At 39.4% G+C, this 16,452-nt stretch overlaps 1 protein-coding gene and 1 long non-coding RNA gene across 4 annotated transcripts in view; one reads left to right on the forward strand and one right to left on the reverse strand.

Annotated features, from left to right (window-relative positions):
- The window catches only part of LOC105677854 (uncharacterized), a 95,944-nt gene extending 93,814 nt beyond the window's left edge, over positions 1–2,130 (forward strand). The window contains exon 5 of the long non-coding RNA XR_001101626.2: positions 2,097–2,130. This is a non-coding gene — a long non-coding RNA (uncharacterized lncRNA). The remainder of the gene's footprint in view (positions 1–2,096) is intronic.
- The window catches only part of LOC105677853 (irregular chiasm C-roughest protein-like), a 126,001-nt gene extending 109,787 nt beyond the window's left edge, over positions 1–16,214 (reverse strand). For 2 of the 3 annotated variants that reach the window (XM_067353777.1, XM_067353776.1), the window contains exon 1: positions 15,164–16,214. In XM_067353777.1, the coding sequence (XP_067209878.1) occupies positions 15,164–15,285 (122 nt within the window). In that variant the 5' untranslated portion in view covers positions 15,286–16,214. The remainder of the gene's footprint in view (positions 1–15,163) is intronic. The other variant, XM_012376727.2, reaches the window with a different exon arrangement.
- Between the last annotated feature and the right edge of the window lie 238 nt (positions 16,215–16,452).

Below are 16,452 nucleotides of genomic sequence, written 5' to 3' on the forward strand. Positions count from 1 at the left end.
CGGATTAAACAGTCGGAAATACGTATAAAGCGGGGGAAGCACAGTCATCAACAACGAATCGGCACACAGACACGACGAACAGTGTGAAAATTTCACGTACGCACGTACTCTGGATGGCCGCTTCGAATATACCACCGCGGATAATGAGGATGCATTCGACCAGCACGTATACGCCATTTACCCCAACTGTATCCGCCGCACTGCGAGAGTCATAACGCAGGAGAGATATGCGCCGCAAATGGTAAATGCTAAAAATGTGTGCTCGCTGGCTCGGTCAGCCAGCAAGTCCTGCTTTAACATATGCGGACGAAACTACACACCCGAGCGAAAGAAAGTAATTAAGATTGGCATTAACACGACTTCCTAATGAAGATTTACTGTCAGCGAAATAATGAAAAATTTATGCGTGAAAGAATTCATATCGGATATATTCAAGAAAGACAATTTGACATTGATATGGGAAAATCCCAGGGGAAATAGAAATTGAAAACCCCGACGAATATTATAAAAAAAAAGGTAAATAGTCTTAAAAGGACACCTCACGCACACCAGAATCACGGAAATACGAGACATCCTCTTGTCATTGTAGATCGTCGTGAGAAACATAAGACTCGATGGAAAAAGGAAACGCGAGATGGATAATGATGGACGGGAAATAATACGCAACGTTGCGCGGACGGTCGTGAGTGTAGCGCCGCGGTTAATGAGAGTTCATTATAATGCCGGAGACATCGAAATAATTATCTTTTTCTATCGCAGAGACGTGACTACGCGCCGTTATAGCTTGTTAATATTTGTTGATAAATACACGATAAATTGTGAATACAATGGTAATAAATAATACAATATCGTACGGCTTACGAAAGCTTTTAAATAAATTACTTGATACTATAGTTAACTTATTTGCCGCATTATTCAAATGCGCGCTTACAAGAAGTATTAAAAAATACTTGCTATTTAGGTTACTCCACTTTTTATTATTAGTATACGGCTCACCCCTGTCATTCCTGTGCCCTGAATTAATAAAAGAGCGTTTGCAAAAAGCTATCTTTCATACATCACACGCGTTATTCTTCTACGTAAGACATCCTGACGTACTCCATATATTATATTTTTTTATTGCATGAATAATTTTTCAATAATTTATGACTGATGTAAGTGAATAACTTATTTTGTGTTGAACATTTAAAATAGATATTAACATAAAGTTATTGAAACATTATTTTTAAGCACATTATGAGAGCGGCAGAAAAAAACTCAATATCGTCCAGCAATTTGCATTATCATCGCTGACGCGTGCCTCGAGTTTTCTAAATATCCATTAAAGCCCCGAGTCACTTCGATTTTCCTTTATGCGATATTGGCGTTGACCGTAAAAATCTAACGTGCCTCACAGAGGCGAGTAAAAAGCTGCATTGAACGTTCAATAAAACGCCCCATATTGCATGAGGCAGATAAACACAATCGCTACGTCGCGTCTTCGCGTAAAAAGTGGATCCGTCTTCCAATGGTTACGATCAAGTAGTATCGGTATAAAATAAACGTGCCCACCTAAATATGGTGGCACAAATGAGATCACGTATCTGATAATGAACATCAATTACACGATTCGCTTTTTAGCGGTCCGATCTGTCCTTGTGTCGCAATGTAGTTCCGTGAGAGATTGTCCAGATAAATGCGGCAAGTCTCTCGTAAATCACCGATCGTATCTCATCATCGTTATCGGGAACTTCCGCGAGTCCATTATCAGATTCAGTCAATTGCGGCGATTGCAGTGGCCGACGTGTCGCGAAATTTTTCCTCAAAATTTGCACTCGCTCGCACTTGCAGTTCGCACACAATTCAACGGTGATTAAAAAATCGAAAATTATGTGCGCGAGAAATGCGTATAAAAAATTTCTGATATCTAATAAAACTTTTGTAAACGTTTATTAAAACATTTATCGAATATTTATTGAAAATTTTAAACAATTGCTTACACGCAATTTATAATTATTTTAGTCTAAATTGTAATAATTAGATAATGAGTAATAATCAGTATGTATAAAATGTATAATGTAATGCATAAATAAAAAATTATTTATTTATTTTTGCAGATGCAGCGGAAAGGGTACTTAGGCAACGAGTGGTGAGTGAATTTATATATTAAACACACATAATCGGACATTCAAGTCAAAATTGAAACGATAACGAAATATTGAACGATTACGAAATAGTAAGCACAACAAGGCACAATAATAATTTAAATATTTATTACTGTTTGTTCATTTAAAAGTGTACAAAATTGCGATAATTCGATTTAATTACAATCGAGTTTTAGTATTTTTTTTTTTTTTTTTTTTTTTTTACATTTTCTATTTTTTTTCTTGCTGATACAGAAGCTTGACCGTAGTTTCCATTTTGTTAATGCGCTTGGAATGGTCGGTTATGTTTGTATTATGTCTCATACATTTTGCGCGTAAACAATGCATACGGCTCAGAGGGAGAGAGAGAGAGAGAGAGAGAGAGAGCAATATATCAAATATTTAATCCTCGACTACTCGCTTTTCGTCATAAATTAGCTGATAGCTAGTCCAATTTTATCCAAGATGATATGTGAATCGATTTATGCATTTAATCATGTTGAAATGTTTAACGCAAATAATCGAGGATTAAACAACGCGATTATACGTACGATACGGACAAATGAATGCTGTCCGGACGATAAACTGCTCTCCAATCGCGAATCTGTAACAACACACGAACCGTGTTCGCAGTGCGTGCATCACAACTAAACCGATGAACTAGGTGATCAGTCTATCGAATATCCTTGGGGCACATTGTATGAATCTGACATTCGTTTGGTTTCGCCAAACTGTAGATATCTCTCGGGGAGACAGGTGATTCCCTATAATACATAGCAAACGCATTACGCGCTCCATAAACTCGTGTGTGCACTAATGATGCATTAAGTTAACAGCATGTAAACCCCGGTGTATGTACGAAACGCTTTGCATAATTGTTCATCGTGCCCCTTGGTTTGGAAAATTAACCCTCTATCGCGGAACTTTTTATCACGATGCGATTAACTCGGATTGCAGTGAGAGAGACGTCACAAATATCACAAGCTTCGCGAGCCTGCCAAAGTGAGCTTTTGTCTAAGAATACGTTTCACGATCAGCGTGTCGCTTTCGATAATATTTATGAGCCCTCGCGAAATAACTTATAGACGCGCGAATAATTGAGATTGCAAGATGGATAATTTTGGCCGTGAAGACGATAAAAGCGCTCTTTTCCAACCCCAGTAGCTAAGTGACGATAGATCAGGAACCTGGAGACGATGCGAAAAGGAGACTGAACGTGCATTCGTGCAAAATCCCTCGTTTCTCCTTCGTCAGTCTTCTCCCGCGCGAAATCGGACGACGATTTACTCCACGTCTAGCGTGACATTTGTCTCTCTCTCTTTCTCTCTCTTTTCCTCCCTTCTCTTTTTCTGTGACTTGTTTGCGAGCGTTGCAACCAAGAAGTCGCTGAATAAGGCAAATCGTAACATTCGCGAAAAGTACAAAATGGTTTTTCCATAAAAAATTATCCGCAGACAGACGTGATTTTGAACATACTTTTTCACAATTGGTCAAATCTTCTCTTATATACCGATAAAATGAGATCCTAACCGAAAGCTTGGCGCCGTTCCAACACGTTATTGCAACGTTTTACTTCTAACCGGGGATACCAGAAGATTGAATCTCTCGGTCCTATGGATGGAAGCTTAATTGTGGAAGTGAATTGCGAATTGCACTCTAAAATAGACTTGTGAAATTTACGTTGAATAAAAAAGAAATAATTAAAAACTTGTATATATCAAAAACGATATACATATATACGCCGAGCTTAACAGGTTTAAGCTAGTCAAAACTCATGAATATTGATAGAGCAGTCAGTTTACCGATGAAAAAAAATTCTCGTGCGCGCGAGAGAAAAGGAGAGGAGATCGTTTATATTAACGTATATAATGTCTACATCGTGATCCAACAAATGCCGACGGCAATATTGTGAATTTAAACCGTTACGGTATTCTTTACATCATATATGCGTTTGAGCGTGCATTACGGATCGACTGGCTTGTTATAACTGTCTGTGTTTTAAAAGCTCGATGGATCCATTAACGCGCGTTAATTTATTTTCGAGCTTCTATTTCCCGGAATAAATGACACCACACGCGGTAGACGCCCTCGCGACGAGTTATCGCGCATGCAGCGACAATTATCACCGCATGCGGCGATTGTGAAAGAGCGTATATATTGATCTGATGCAGCCTTTATAAACGTCGCCGGCGCGAGCCACTTTGCGGAATCTGTTCCGGCGAATCGTGGGCGCCGTTGAATAAATTATAGCCGAATAAACATATATGATAACGCGCGCGAATCCCGCACAATAGACACGGTAATCGTTAAATTGCCAATATCGCTCTAGCAACGACGGGAAATAATGGGAAAGATGGCACACCGCGACGACGGCGTGGAATACGAACGACAGATAAAACAAGTAGGTAGTAGATTGCGCCGTTGGAATAATGGTCACAATGTAAATATAATCAGCGTGGCGAGCAAATATTGCAAGCGACTCTAAATGCACTGCGCGCGTCAAGCTGAATGCAAATATCGCGTAAATTATGCTCTCCCAGTTTTAATATTAGAGCGAAATCGCAACAATACTCTTTCTTCATCCATTACTGGCTATCTGTGGATTGTTCCTATACATTATCAATTTCTATATTTGATGTTCTCAAAGTTGCATTAATATCCAATTGTGCTGGAACGAATCAATCTTCAGAAGATATTAATGGCATTTTCACGGCGGAATATTATCATTTCGGTGTATCCAAGAATACACCTGCAAAACTTTGTCACTTATTTTAGAGCCTATATGTCTCAGGAACGCCGAATAAGGGAAGCTCGATGCAGGTTGACGCGTTTTCTTTCCTTTTTTTTCCGGAAGTAATGCGGGAAAAGATCGTAAGAAGAAAAACTAGTCGTGCAAAGTAAACTCCCGTGCTTGAGATGCAAACTCGGGGGTGGTGGGTGTCTTTAAATAGTATCATTTATCGTGTTGCAGCTGGAAAGAACTAAAAGTGGAACCTTAAATGATGCCATTTATCGTCTCACAGCTGGAACGCTTACTTTGCCACGGCATACTTTAAACAATCTACGACTGGGCGCCATACGTTAGCACTTTTTTCCTTCTCCGGTGGGATAATGGGAACCAGTGGTAGGCTTTTCCGCGCGCGCGCGACACTTTTCTTTCTGCGAATTAAATAAATATTAAAATCCCGACAAGTTGCTTCGCATAGTAAACGATAGGAGGTACAAGCTTCTCGCGAGACAAAACAGTCCTGTGCGATTTATTCACATCGATAAAGAAATAATTAAATCAATTTCTAAAAAAAAAAAACCCAGAATCCGATAAATTGTTGCTTTTCTGGAAAAGTTTCGAACCTAAGAATAAAAACATTGCTCAAATTATTATTCAGCGGTTTTTTTTTTTTATAAAAATAAAAATAACTTGTGTCACTTTTCTAATAGGAAATCGATGCCAAAATGTGTTTGTTAATATTTTTACGTGACCCGTAAATCTGTGTGAAAAAACTGATACAGTTTGATAATTCTGCGCAATTTTGATGCAGTCAATTGTAGCATACTACTATTGAACAAGTAGTCTAATAATTTCGTAATGGACTTGGTCCATTGATGATATTCAAGTGGCGGCGAGCAGACGAGGGAACTATGACTTTTATTAAGAACGGGGATAGCGAGATGGGATATATGCGGGCAGGCGACAACAACGTAACCTTTCGCAAAGAGAGCGAGGTATATCAATGCGAAAGGCCTTCTTCCCTTACGTCGGCCCGAGAATAATTCAGTGTCACGTTCCGGGTGGAGACTACCGGGAAGCGGAAACTATATCGCGGCTATTTTACATTCTGTATTTCCCGGTTCGTTATTTATGCAAACCACCGGAATATACGATGAGAAAATGTATGTTTATGTAAATCGAGTGCACAAACGTTTACTTATGTTTCAAACGGAATCTTAATCTTTAACTAGTCTCTCCTCCCCTCCCCCCCCCCTCCTCCCTCGCCCTCTCCACACGTCTCATCTCTCTCGTGTGCCGCCCCGGATATCAGCGCGCTGCGTTTGCGCCGTGCTCGCAGCGTTTGGTAACCAAACTGCATTACGGAAGGAATTACACCGAATCGCTCCTACCCCATTTTCGATCGATGTCGGCACGGTCACTTGGCGCTAACTGCCACTAAATATCGTTACCCGGCGACGCCGACCGATGTTGCGTTCTGGTGTTACGATGAGGGATAATATCCGGCAAGCTATGCGCGCGCGCGCTCGCTCACTCGCTCGCTCGGTAGAACGATAATGAATTTATTCGATTTTCGTTGCCGTAGCTCGCGTAGTAGTAGCTCGCAGTAGCTCGCAGTAGCTCGTTGCATTTATATCCATTTCTTACCGAGAGCTTGAGAGCACGGCAACGAGGTTCTTACGCACACCCCCGGCGCCCCTGTGCATAACTCACAATTAGTCTCTTCTAATGACGGCATTTTGCTAAGCACCTTGCACAATGCGTCTTTATCCAGCTATCGCGCGAAACGTAAAGCTTCGTAATAATGGCCGTTGTAATAATGAATCTAGTTTAGTGTATTTAATGTATAACACTATGTGCGCGTCGTTTTTTTTTTCGTTTGAATTCTACGAATATCACTTTACATCATTATTACAAAGAAAGCTCTTGAATGCGCTCCGCGTAAACAAAACACAATTTCACACTGCAAAAACAAATTATATTTTGCGCGAAGACTCGAGAAACGCGCGGCACACGTTTAAGAGGAGAGAATAAAACGCGTTCTTATACTCGGCTAAAAAGTTGCGTGCTAGTAAAAGATATGTTCACGAGAAGAGAGAGAGAGAGAGAGAGAGAGAGGGCAAGGAATACACATTATTATGTAAAAATGGGTTAACCCAGAAAAGTAGTACGGTACTGTAATTATATTTAAGGTTCAACAAACTGTCAAAAACTAAAAATCAACAGTAACTATTTATCAAATGCATTTTTCTAGCCGCCCTGCCAAGCATGAAATGTTTACAATATTTTGCGTGTCGGCTTAAACTCTCAGGTTATATTTACCCAAAGTTCAAGATAAATAGCGCTTATAATATCTACTTTGTAATAGGCGGGCATACTCTGAAACGATTAATCATTTTTCATATATATACATCGCGGTTAATCTTCTATTTAGCGGTCCCTCCGTAATTCGAACGATGTTTTTCCACGTAATTGCGGGTAATCATTCTTGTTAGAGCGCTGCAGCGGCACCTAAGAAGAACGGAAACAAGAGGCACGAGAGCGAAATACGGTGCGAATACCTACCGTGCTTTAATCATCAGCGTTAATTAAAATAATGCTTACGAGATAATTACTTTGTGGCCAAACAAAGTGATGGACGACCACGCGGCTATAACGCTATTCGTGCGGTCAACGCGCGAGCAGGAAAGAGGAGGATATAAACGCCGGCCGCGAGGGTATTTGGTATTCACAAATTAATCGATTAGAATTAATTGTTCCCAATTGAAATACCTCTGGCTTGCGCATGGCATTCTTTTTTTAGAACATTGCTGCGGGAAATTGTTCATTTACCACGGGTTAACGTTTTCCAAAGCGTTCTTTGTAAAACGCATCAATTTATTGTCGAATAAACATTATCGTAATTATATCATCAAGGCAAACGGAACTTTGAAAAAGTTATCAAAATTTGCATTCACAGATTTGGTACAACATAAAGTAATACTATATACTTAATGCTATATAAGTACTATATACATGTATTACTCTTAATAAGCAAAAAAGTTTTTATCCTTTTTTTTGCACTAAAATAATAATAAATTTGCAGATAAGAAGATTATAAGGACGAATAAAAGCTTTATTTGTTTGTTGTATTCTACTAAATTATGCTTGTCGAGTTGCCTATTTGCCTTTCAATAAAATATCGTTTTTCGGATTACGTTGCAGTTTCGTGTTTATCAATGCATCAATCTCGTAATAATTTTAGAAGATAAGTCTCTCTTCATTAAGCGTTAAAATGATTTTCAAACACGCATAATATTTATTTTAATGCCTTCTCCCTCCCGCATGCTTCTCTTTGAAACTCTGAAATGTACAGTGCAATGTACAGAGAATCGCTGGCGGCGAAATCACGCTGACATTGCGCCGTTCACAGAAAACTTTCCCGTCTCCGGCTGAAATGAACTTCACAACTTGCTATTAACCCTATCCCGACGTTCATGTTTAACATTACCTCTGTTAAATTAGCAATGTGTGACGTTATTCGTTTGATCATTGATTTAACGCAGTCGGCAAGTATAACCGAGCAAAAGTATCCAATTTCTCTATAACGGAAAATTTAGTCTTTGCCGTCTTATTTTATTCCGGTAGGAAGCACTTGTTTGGTTTTATTTTATGCTTTCGTCTTTATAGGCGAGCCAGCCTCGGCTTTTATCAGGCTTGCGACTGACAACCTTAAAACCTGAAAAACAAAACGGCCATTCTTGCATCATGTATTATGAATTACAAAATTTTAGACAGATTACACTTTAATTAGTTACGATATAAGACTTCCTTGCTGAAATAATTGATACTTAAGTTAAGGGAAATAATGCGGCTCACAAAATTTTTCAATCAAATTTTCTTCAACGAAAAGAAGTTGAGTACGAATCTTTAAAAAGAGCTTTGGCTCATTTGTAGTTTAGGTAATCTTGAAGAAAATATGTGAAGGAGACGAAGCGACTCTGGTTTCAGGGAAATGAAGATAAAGTTGGCGAAAGGCTGCCTCTCCTTTTATCTGCGGGTTCTTTGATGGATTTCGGTAACGTTTTCTCTTAATAAAAATATCAGATTAAAAATGTAGAGGCTTCCGCCAATTAAATTTTAGAGATAAAAATAGGTAGTAAAATCTACCTTTTTTTTTATTTAATTCCGAGTGTACTTTACCTTTACAGAATGTTAAGAGAGTTCAGAATTAATTATAGAATATTTAAAGTTGAATATTAAAAGGTTACTCAAGAAAGGACGGTATTTAATGAAATTTTCGCGAAGAAAAAATGAACTTTAAATTAGTCAAAAATTAGTCAAAAAATCCATGGATGAGAGAATTCTATGATATACCACATATAACAGTTGGTTGTTAATTTTAGTTTCAAAGACACGTCAGCTAGCAAATTTATTTAGTTTATAGTGTCAATTATATTAGAATATTATTATTAAAGTACGAAATGGAAGAAAAATTTCAAAGTTAACTGTTTTATAAATTTAACTAAAGTTTCTTCTCTTTCACACATTATCTCTTCACGATTACTGCAAAGTGCAAACCGAGATTCTTTCAGAAAATTAGTCGCCACAATTAAACTTTCTTTCGCAAGTGAGAATTGGACGGAACGATCTTTCTATGTCCGTCCGAGCGCAATTTTATTATCTTCTCGAATCCACAATAAAACGCGTTTATCTGACGTTGTGAGCTGTCGCACCGTAAACAATCGCCACGTAGATTACGGATTTTACGCGACGACTTCAGGTTTTTTCCATCGAAGCCTTGATTTATTGCATTACACTTGGTACTGACGCTTACACTACCGCCGGCCCCTTCAGGCAACTCAGGGTGAGTTTTATTTACTTTTAGCGAATCGATCGACCGCGGGGGTTAGTGCAGGGAGGAGGAGAGCGGCGGCGGAGAGGAGAGACTAGGTGGTTGCTGCGCGCCAACCCCCGGCGAAGTGAGCTTACGTGGTCCCGGCACCCCGGTAGCCTGGCCTTTCGTTCCTTTAACGTTATATCATCGCCTACTTTCCTCTAACCGTGAATTTACGCCGACAGATCGGCTCGAGGATCGAGGCACGATTCTCTTTCGCCGTAATGCTTTACGAATCGACACGTATAAAAACACGTTCGAAATATTGCGCGAATCGATCGAGTTTCTTTCACTGCAACGCCTCGCCGTATGCTCGAATTTCAAGGTCTTCCACGTGAATAAAAGATGAAAACTCTTCTTTTACGCTTTATGATTTTACGCCGCTATAAATGTTCGATCTCTTTATTAGATATCACTTAATAATAGCTATTCTAATAATAGCCCATTAGATGTTATCTAATAATAGTTTACTTTGCCAAGCTTGTTAAGCAGCAAAAAGTATATGTGAGATATGCAAAACGATGTGATAATACAGTTTAAAGACATGTCACTTTTTTAATTAAAGGAAACTCGACCATCCTGAACTCTCGCGAGAAAGTTTACTTCTGAAAAAAAAAAAAAATCTCCCTGGATTTAGCATATTCTCGAACCGGAAAAGGAAATTGGTGGAAACTTTTGTTTGCGATGAATCAGTTTCAGCCATAAGTATTAACTCGGGCGAGAGTTCCAGATAGCTTTCTAAGAATTATCGATAATCTTTCTTACGGCTCAAATTGATCTTGATACAAGGGAAAAGGTTATTGCCAATTTTCATATGATAAAGACGCGAAGTTAGACGACGCAAACTCTTCTCAATTTCTATTTTTTTTTTTTTTTTTACATCATCAAGACTTTTGTTAAAATACTCGGGAATTCTTCACGAACTACATCGATTGTAATTAAAACTTAACTAATTCACTAATTTAACAGGATACGAACGATTCTGTTTTCGCCAATAAATCGCGATATCGGAATGTATCGATTGTTTCATTTATCTGCTAACACGAGGTAATTTAGTTGGAAGAGAATTAACAAAAATGAAAGCATAAATGTTATTAATGTCATCGGTCTATAGCATTTACCAGCATGGCAACAACTATGCTCTGACGATTATACGATCTGAATTATTCACAATACAATCCGGGTGTAATTCGATCACATACTATACGTTTTATCAAGAATTAATTTTCATTCGGAGAACCATAATTAATAGCAATCTGTAAATAATGAGCAACAATAGGGAGAAATAGTTACAGACTGAACAGAATGCAAGCAAATTATTGATTAATATCGATAATAGGCAAATAGAAACATGGTTAAAGTCAAGAGGGGTTGCGATAATTTGTTAAATCAATCGTGCGAGAAAATTATGTCGCGATTATATTTATGTAACATTTGTTTAAATTACATTTCGCACGTTTCTATATCAGCTAACGATAAAAAGGGAAATTAGTAGGAATCTAAAGATGCAAAGAATTTAGTAAAAAAAAAAATAGTACTGATTGAACCTTTCTGTCCAAATTAGATTGATTTTCTGGAATTCATTTGAAAATTTCTTTCTTTTTATAATTCGTATATATATATATGTATACATATATTGGCACCAGGTGGCCACGCCAGGTGCGCTGCAGTATGACGCAAAGATTCGAAGTGGCACGAGCAATCAAACGTTTTATTACGAACGAACCGTGATATTAAACTAAGATTTCTGTCGGCTTTACACAGGAGCCGTACTTCTCGTCTCTCGAGTGGGTCCTGTTATTCTTTCGTCCGAGTATTTCTCTAATGCATTTTCATCCGACGGCGGATTGGTGCGGCGCAGCGGTGCCGCTACGTGCGAATATTAAATCCATCCTCCCTTGCGAATCGCTTAAATTAAAATTCCGTCTACGAATTCCATCTTGTCATGCGCCTACGCGCGCACGTAACGTCAAAAGTCTCATAATCCGGTGTCTTGCGAAACCCGAGGATTTTTCTCTTCCGGCAATGTCAAGGAGGAGAAGACGCGCGGCGCTCTTCCTACGGCTTCGTTATCGAACTTATAAAACCTTAGAGATTGAAGTTTCCCCTCGTACTATTAAGTGGAATTAACCTTCCCGGTGAGAATCTTAAGATTCCGATTGCACCAACTTCGCGCGTAGTACCGTGGAACTTTGCGGCGGAACTCATTGCGGCATTCAGCCCGCAATTTAGATTTCTCATTAAACGCTGAAAATCACCGATGGATGCACGCGAGTTAACCGTAGACTCCACTCCGTCGTCCGTGCTTGCGCTCGGACTTAATTATTAGGGGTTGTTAGCTTATCGTGTAACGTACATATGTAAGGTACACAGAAAGTAATGACATAGGACATGCGCCTGAGCTATCGCTCTAATCTTCAGTCATAATCTTGATGGCTGTGGATGTTTTGATATATTTTGAATCGATTTTTCGGCTGAAATCTAATGAGGCAATCTCAGCAGTTATTAGAATTTCGCATTTTGTTACCAGCGTTGAATAATTTCAGAATCAAATCGGCTGATTATACTTTTATTTATTCCAAGACATTCGAGGGATGATCAATTTCTTAATTCGCGTATAAATTTGCTTGAAAATAACTTGCGATATCATCTATTACAAGAACGCCAATGTCAACATTTAAATACTCGGGGATTTAAATTAATGTAACAGCTGGGGACGAAAGAAAAAAATACTTGCGGAATTTGTCCAGCATCCCGCAATGAAAGAAATTCGTTACAATAAGGACGTCTCGCGTACAAACGAATTGAATAGGCTGCGAGACCATTAATAATTCTGCTTAAGTTTGCGCAATTTAATTTATTTCATACCGCAAATTTATAAGATCTCAAGCTGTTGCCTAAATGTTTCTTTACCAAGGAGCGATGGAGGCAGTAAACGTCCGGCTGATACGATCTATACATTCTCGCTCGCGGTAATAAACACAAACCCCCAAATATAGAGACATTAACCCATGAACGCTCGTGCTATGAGCTCTGCGTACATATTAGAAACTATTTCCATGCAATATAGAATGTGTACCGAGAATATTGTGTATATTCTCAGCTATCTTAGTCCTCAAATATCTAAACGCATAACACACTTGTGTGTGAAAAAGAGTATATAAATACGTATTACATATTTACTATTTACGATTAAAAATAATATATCTTCTAAAGGGTGAGAGCAGTGCACATTTTATTGAGAAATAAATCCATATTTTTCGAAGCTTTACGTTTTCAATTTAATAGCATCAATTGAAATTGATATTGTAAGCTGACACTGTATCGTCAAATACAGCAATACAGTCCTTCCATTTATTTATCATTAAATATATTATATTTAACATATGAATCACTTTCATAAAATATTTAATAAGATTCCGGCAGAATCAAACTGAATTCATTTAATATTTTAATGTTTTATATAATAAAAATCACCGCGATGACAATAAAATTGAAATTCCAACAACCGTTCCTAAATTTTTAGACATTTATATTTGCCCAATGGTTCAGAATTTCACTTTAAATCTTCCATCGGCCATCTATTATACATCATTGCAGTATCGATATACGATGTTTAAAACATGTACAAAACGGATATAAAAAGATTTATAAAACGATACCCTACAATATTGTAATATTTTGTGGCTTTTTAAAATATTTTATAAATATTTTTTCTAATATTTTATAGATATTTTGCAAACATACCATATTTGCAAACTACATAATTTAGAACTAACGAAAGAAATTTTTCAAATTCAATATTATGGGGTCAATATCCTACTACAACCGCGGCATTTGGTCCCTGACAAAAACGAGCGAGCAAAAAACTTAATCTAAGCATCTACCACCCTTTACGTTGATTCGTCGGTCGCTTATTTTTGCCGACATCAACAAATCCTCTTTCTCATTAATAGTACGTCGGCCATTAACTTGGCCATTTATCATCAGCCGATGCGGCGATCTAAAGCGCATCTCTTGGACCTTGGTAGCGCCATATTTATATGCGTATCGATCGCGTAAATTTCTTCGAGGGTAATGGCATTTAATTTCACCGTGTGTCACTTAATCCTCCGCCTCTCTCGGCAGATGGGTTTATTAGGCTCACATCTGTTTTGGCAACTATATTGCCAATTAAAGGAACAATTTCGGTAATTTTACGATATTCTGTATAAACGTGAACGCGTTACGTAGCTCGTTGTGAAAAATTGTGAGCTGATTATATGTAAAAAATTGTGTATGTAAAATTATATAAAATATTTTCAAAAATAAATACGAATTCAACGAATTTCGATATCAGTAAAGTAGGGCAATTTTATTATAATTTTATTAATTACACATATATTAATATTTAATTTTATTATAAAAAGAATCACGTAAAAGATTCGCATATCATCAGCTCATATCTTGCTCGCGTCAAAGCTGCTTGCCAAAATTCTCGTCGAAAAGCCTCGTGCCGCGGTGCGTCGGCTAAAATCGTATATCGCGACAAGTGCAGAATATTGATCTCGTGAATATTTTAAGGCGTCGAACGTACACACACGCTACGGACGTGGAAACCGTTGTCACTGGAATCCCCATAGATTATTCCATATTGTGGCAAATGCGAGTAGCGTCGCACGCATGTGCGATATGTATAATATATACATGCGACGTACGTTTAAATGTTTTAGATTTTAGATAGACCGACTTGTGAGATCAAAAGTGAGCGCTCACGATACTCGTATTAAATTATAAAATGTCTAGATATACTGACTTCGAAAAACATAGTTGTTCGCATGATGGCCACACATTTTTTATCAATTCGGACGGTTCAGTGAGCGGTTAACTTATATTTTACGACAACTATGTAAAGCAATTGAAAAGACATTTCCATTTGGAGTCTTTTCTCCAAGAGATTACATATATCCATTCTTATAAGATAGAATGGGCCCATCTTAACTTATTTATGAAAAATTTACAATGAAATTCTATCCTATAATGCTACAATCCTATAATGCTATAAGCTACAAATTTATAATTAAAATAATATAATCGCCAAAAACATACATGTAGCGTTCTTTGAACGGACGCTTCATGTGATTTAAATTTACATGTTTGACTGACGTAACCGAATATTTGAGTAAAATACGTGACATGCGATACGTTGTATACTTTACAAATAGATTTTTTATGTTTTATATAAATATAATTTTTCATACAAGCAGCTATAAAATATTTTTCCGTAGCGCGCGAAAAATACAATCAAAATGTGCAAATGAGAGCGAATAATACATTAATCACGCTTGATTTTACGGATATTTCGCTGTTTAAATGCAGTGTTAACTAATTAAGTCGCTTCATAAGACTGTAATTGTTTCTCTCGAAACACAAGATATGTGGATGAACATAACTTACTTCATTATCGCGCATCCGGAGGACTTCCCGGCATCCCCAATAGTATCGATCGCAGATCGCCGCATTCTCGGCGCCGATTCCGGAGCGAAATCCGTATTGAGCGCACTGTAGTATCCGGCCATCGTAGCTATCCGATCCGTACGCGAGCACTATACCGACATATCCTTTAGGGATAAATTCGCCGTAAGGTGCACCGAAGAGAACCACTGGTACATATATATGTGTATATATATAATCCCGCACACGACGCCTCCAACCACCACCCCTTTGCGGTCGAAGAAACGTATAATCCACGGTGGTATCCCACGGGTAACTGTCACACGTGTTACACGCCGCACACACTTGCGCTCGAGAGGAGGATACAGAGTACGGTCTCGCGCGTCGCTCGTCTTTTTCCCCTCAAAATCGCGAACAGACGGAGCCGGCACAATCTCTAAAGACGTATCCCCGATCCATCCGCGCGTACCTCGATCCACCACGTCGATCAGGGTTTTCTCTCACTCACAACAACATTATTCAACCGAATGCAGCACCACTAGCGTCTACCAAGGATGGATGATACACGAGGCTGTTATCGTCAGGACGAGATCGGAGCACCCTCGGACGCGAGTCCTCTCGGCGGTCCGCATCGCTCACCCCGCGGCATCACGGCATGTATACTCGCGCGTCCACGAAAGCCCGCGGTCGGTCGTCGAAGGGGTTGAAACGAGAGAATTTCCGAGCGAGACGCGCGGACGCGATGAGACGCGGCGGTGTGACGTCTCTTCCGCTCGCGTACGAATCCCTCGTGCGCTCGGCGCCTCTCGAATTGACGGCGAGAGAGAGAGAGAGAGACAGAGAGAGAAGGAGAGCGCGCGCGATTCGACGATGCTGCTGATGACGTTCGTTTCGCAGGGTAGTAAGGGTGGCTCGGGGGAGACGAGACGAGACGAGACGAGACGAGACTATCGCGGCGTCGCGTTTGTCGTATCCGACCCGCACGGCAGACAGCACGGAACTACTGACGGTCCTTTTGCGAAGCGTAATTCCACCCCACCAAGCCGCCGGCCAGGTTACCCCCACGCGGCGTCGTAGCTACACGCGCCCCTTACCCCCTCCTTAATAATGGGCACGCACCGAGAGCTACCCGGAGCGTGACACACGCTCACGCTTCTGGTGGGGGCTACGGTCGCGTGGCGGCGGTCCTGCACGGAGGGGATGCGAGATGAAGTTCGTGGTGGCGGCGGAAGCGGTGGCTGGCGACGCATGCGCACGCCACGCGTCGTACGTCGCCGCCGCTGCCGCCACCG

The sequence above is a fragment of the Linepithema humile genome, chromosome 4 (genome assembly GCF_040581485.1).
Source record: "Linepithema humile isolate Giens D197 chromosome 4, Lhum_UNIL_v1.0, whole genome shotgun sequence".
Classification (NCBI taxonomy): Eukaryota; Metazoa; Arthropoda; class Insecta; order Hymenoptera; family Formicidae; genus Linepithema; species Linepithema humile.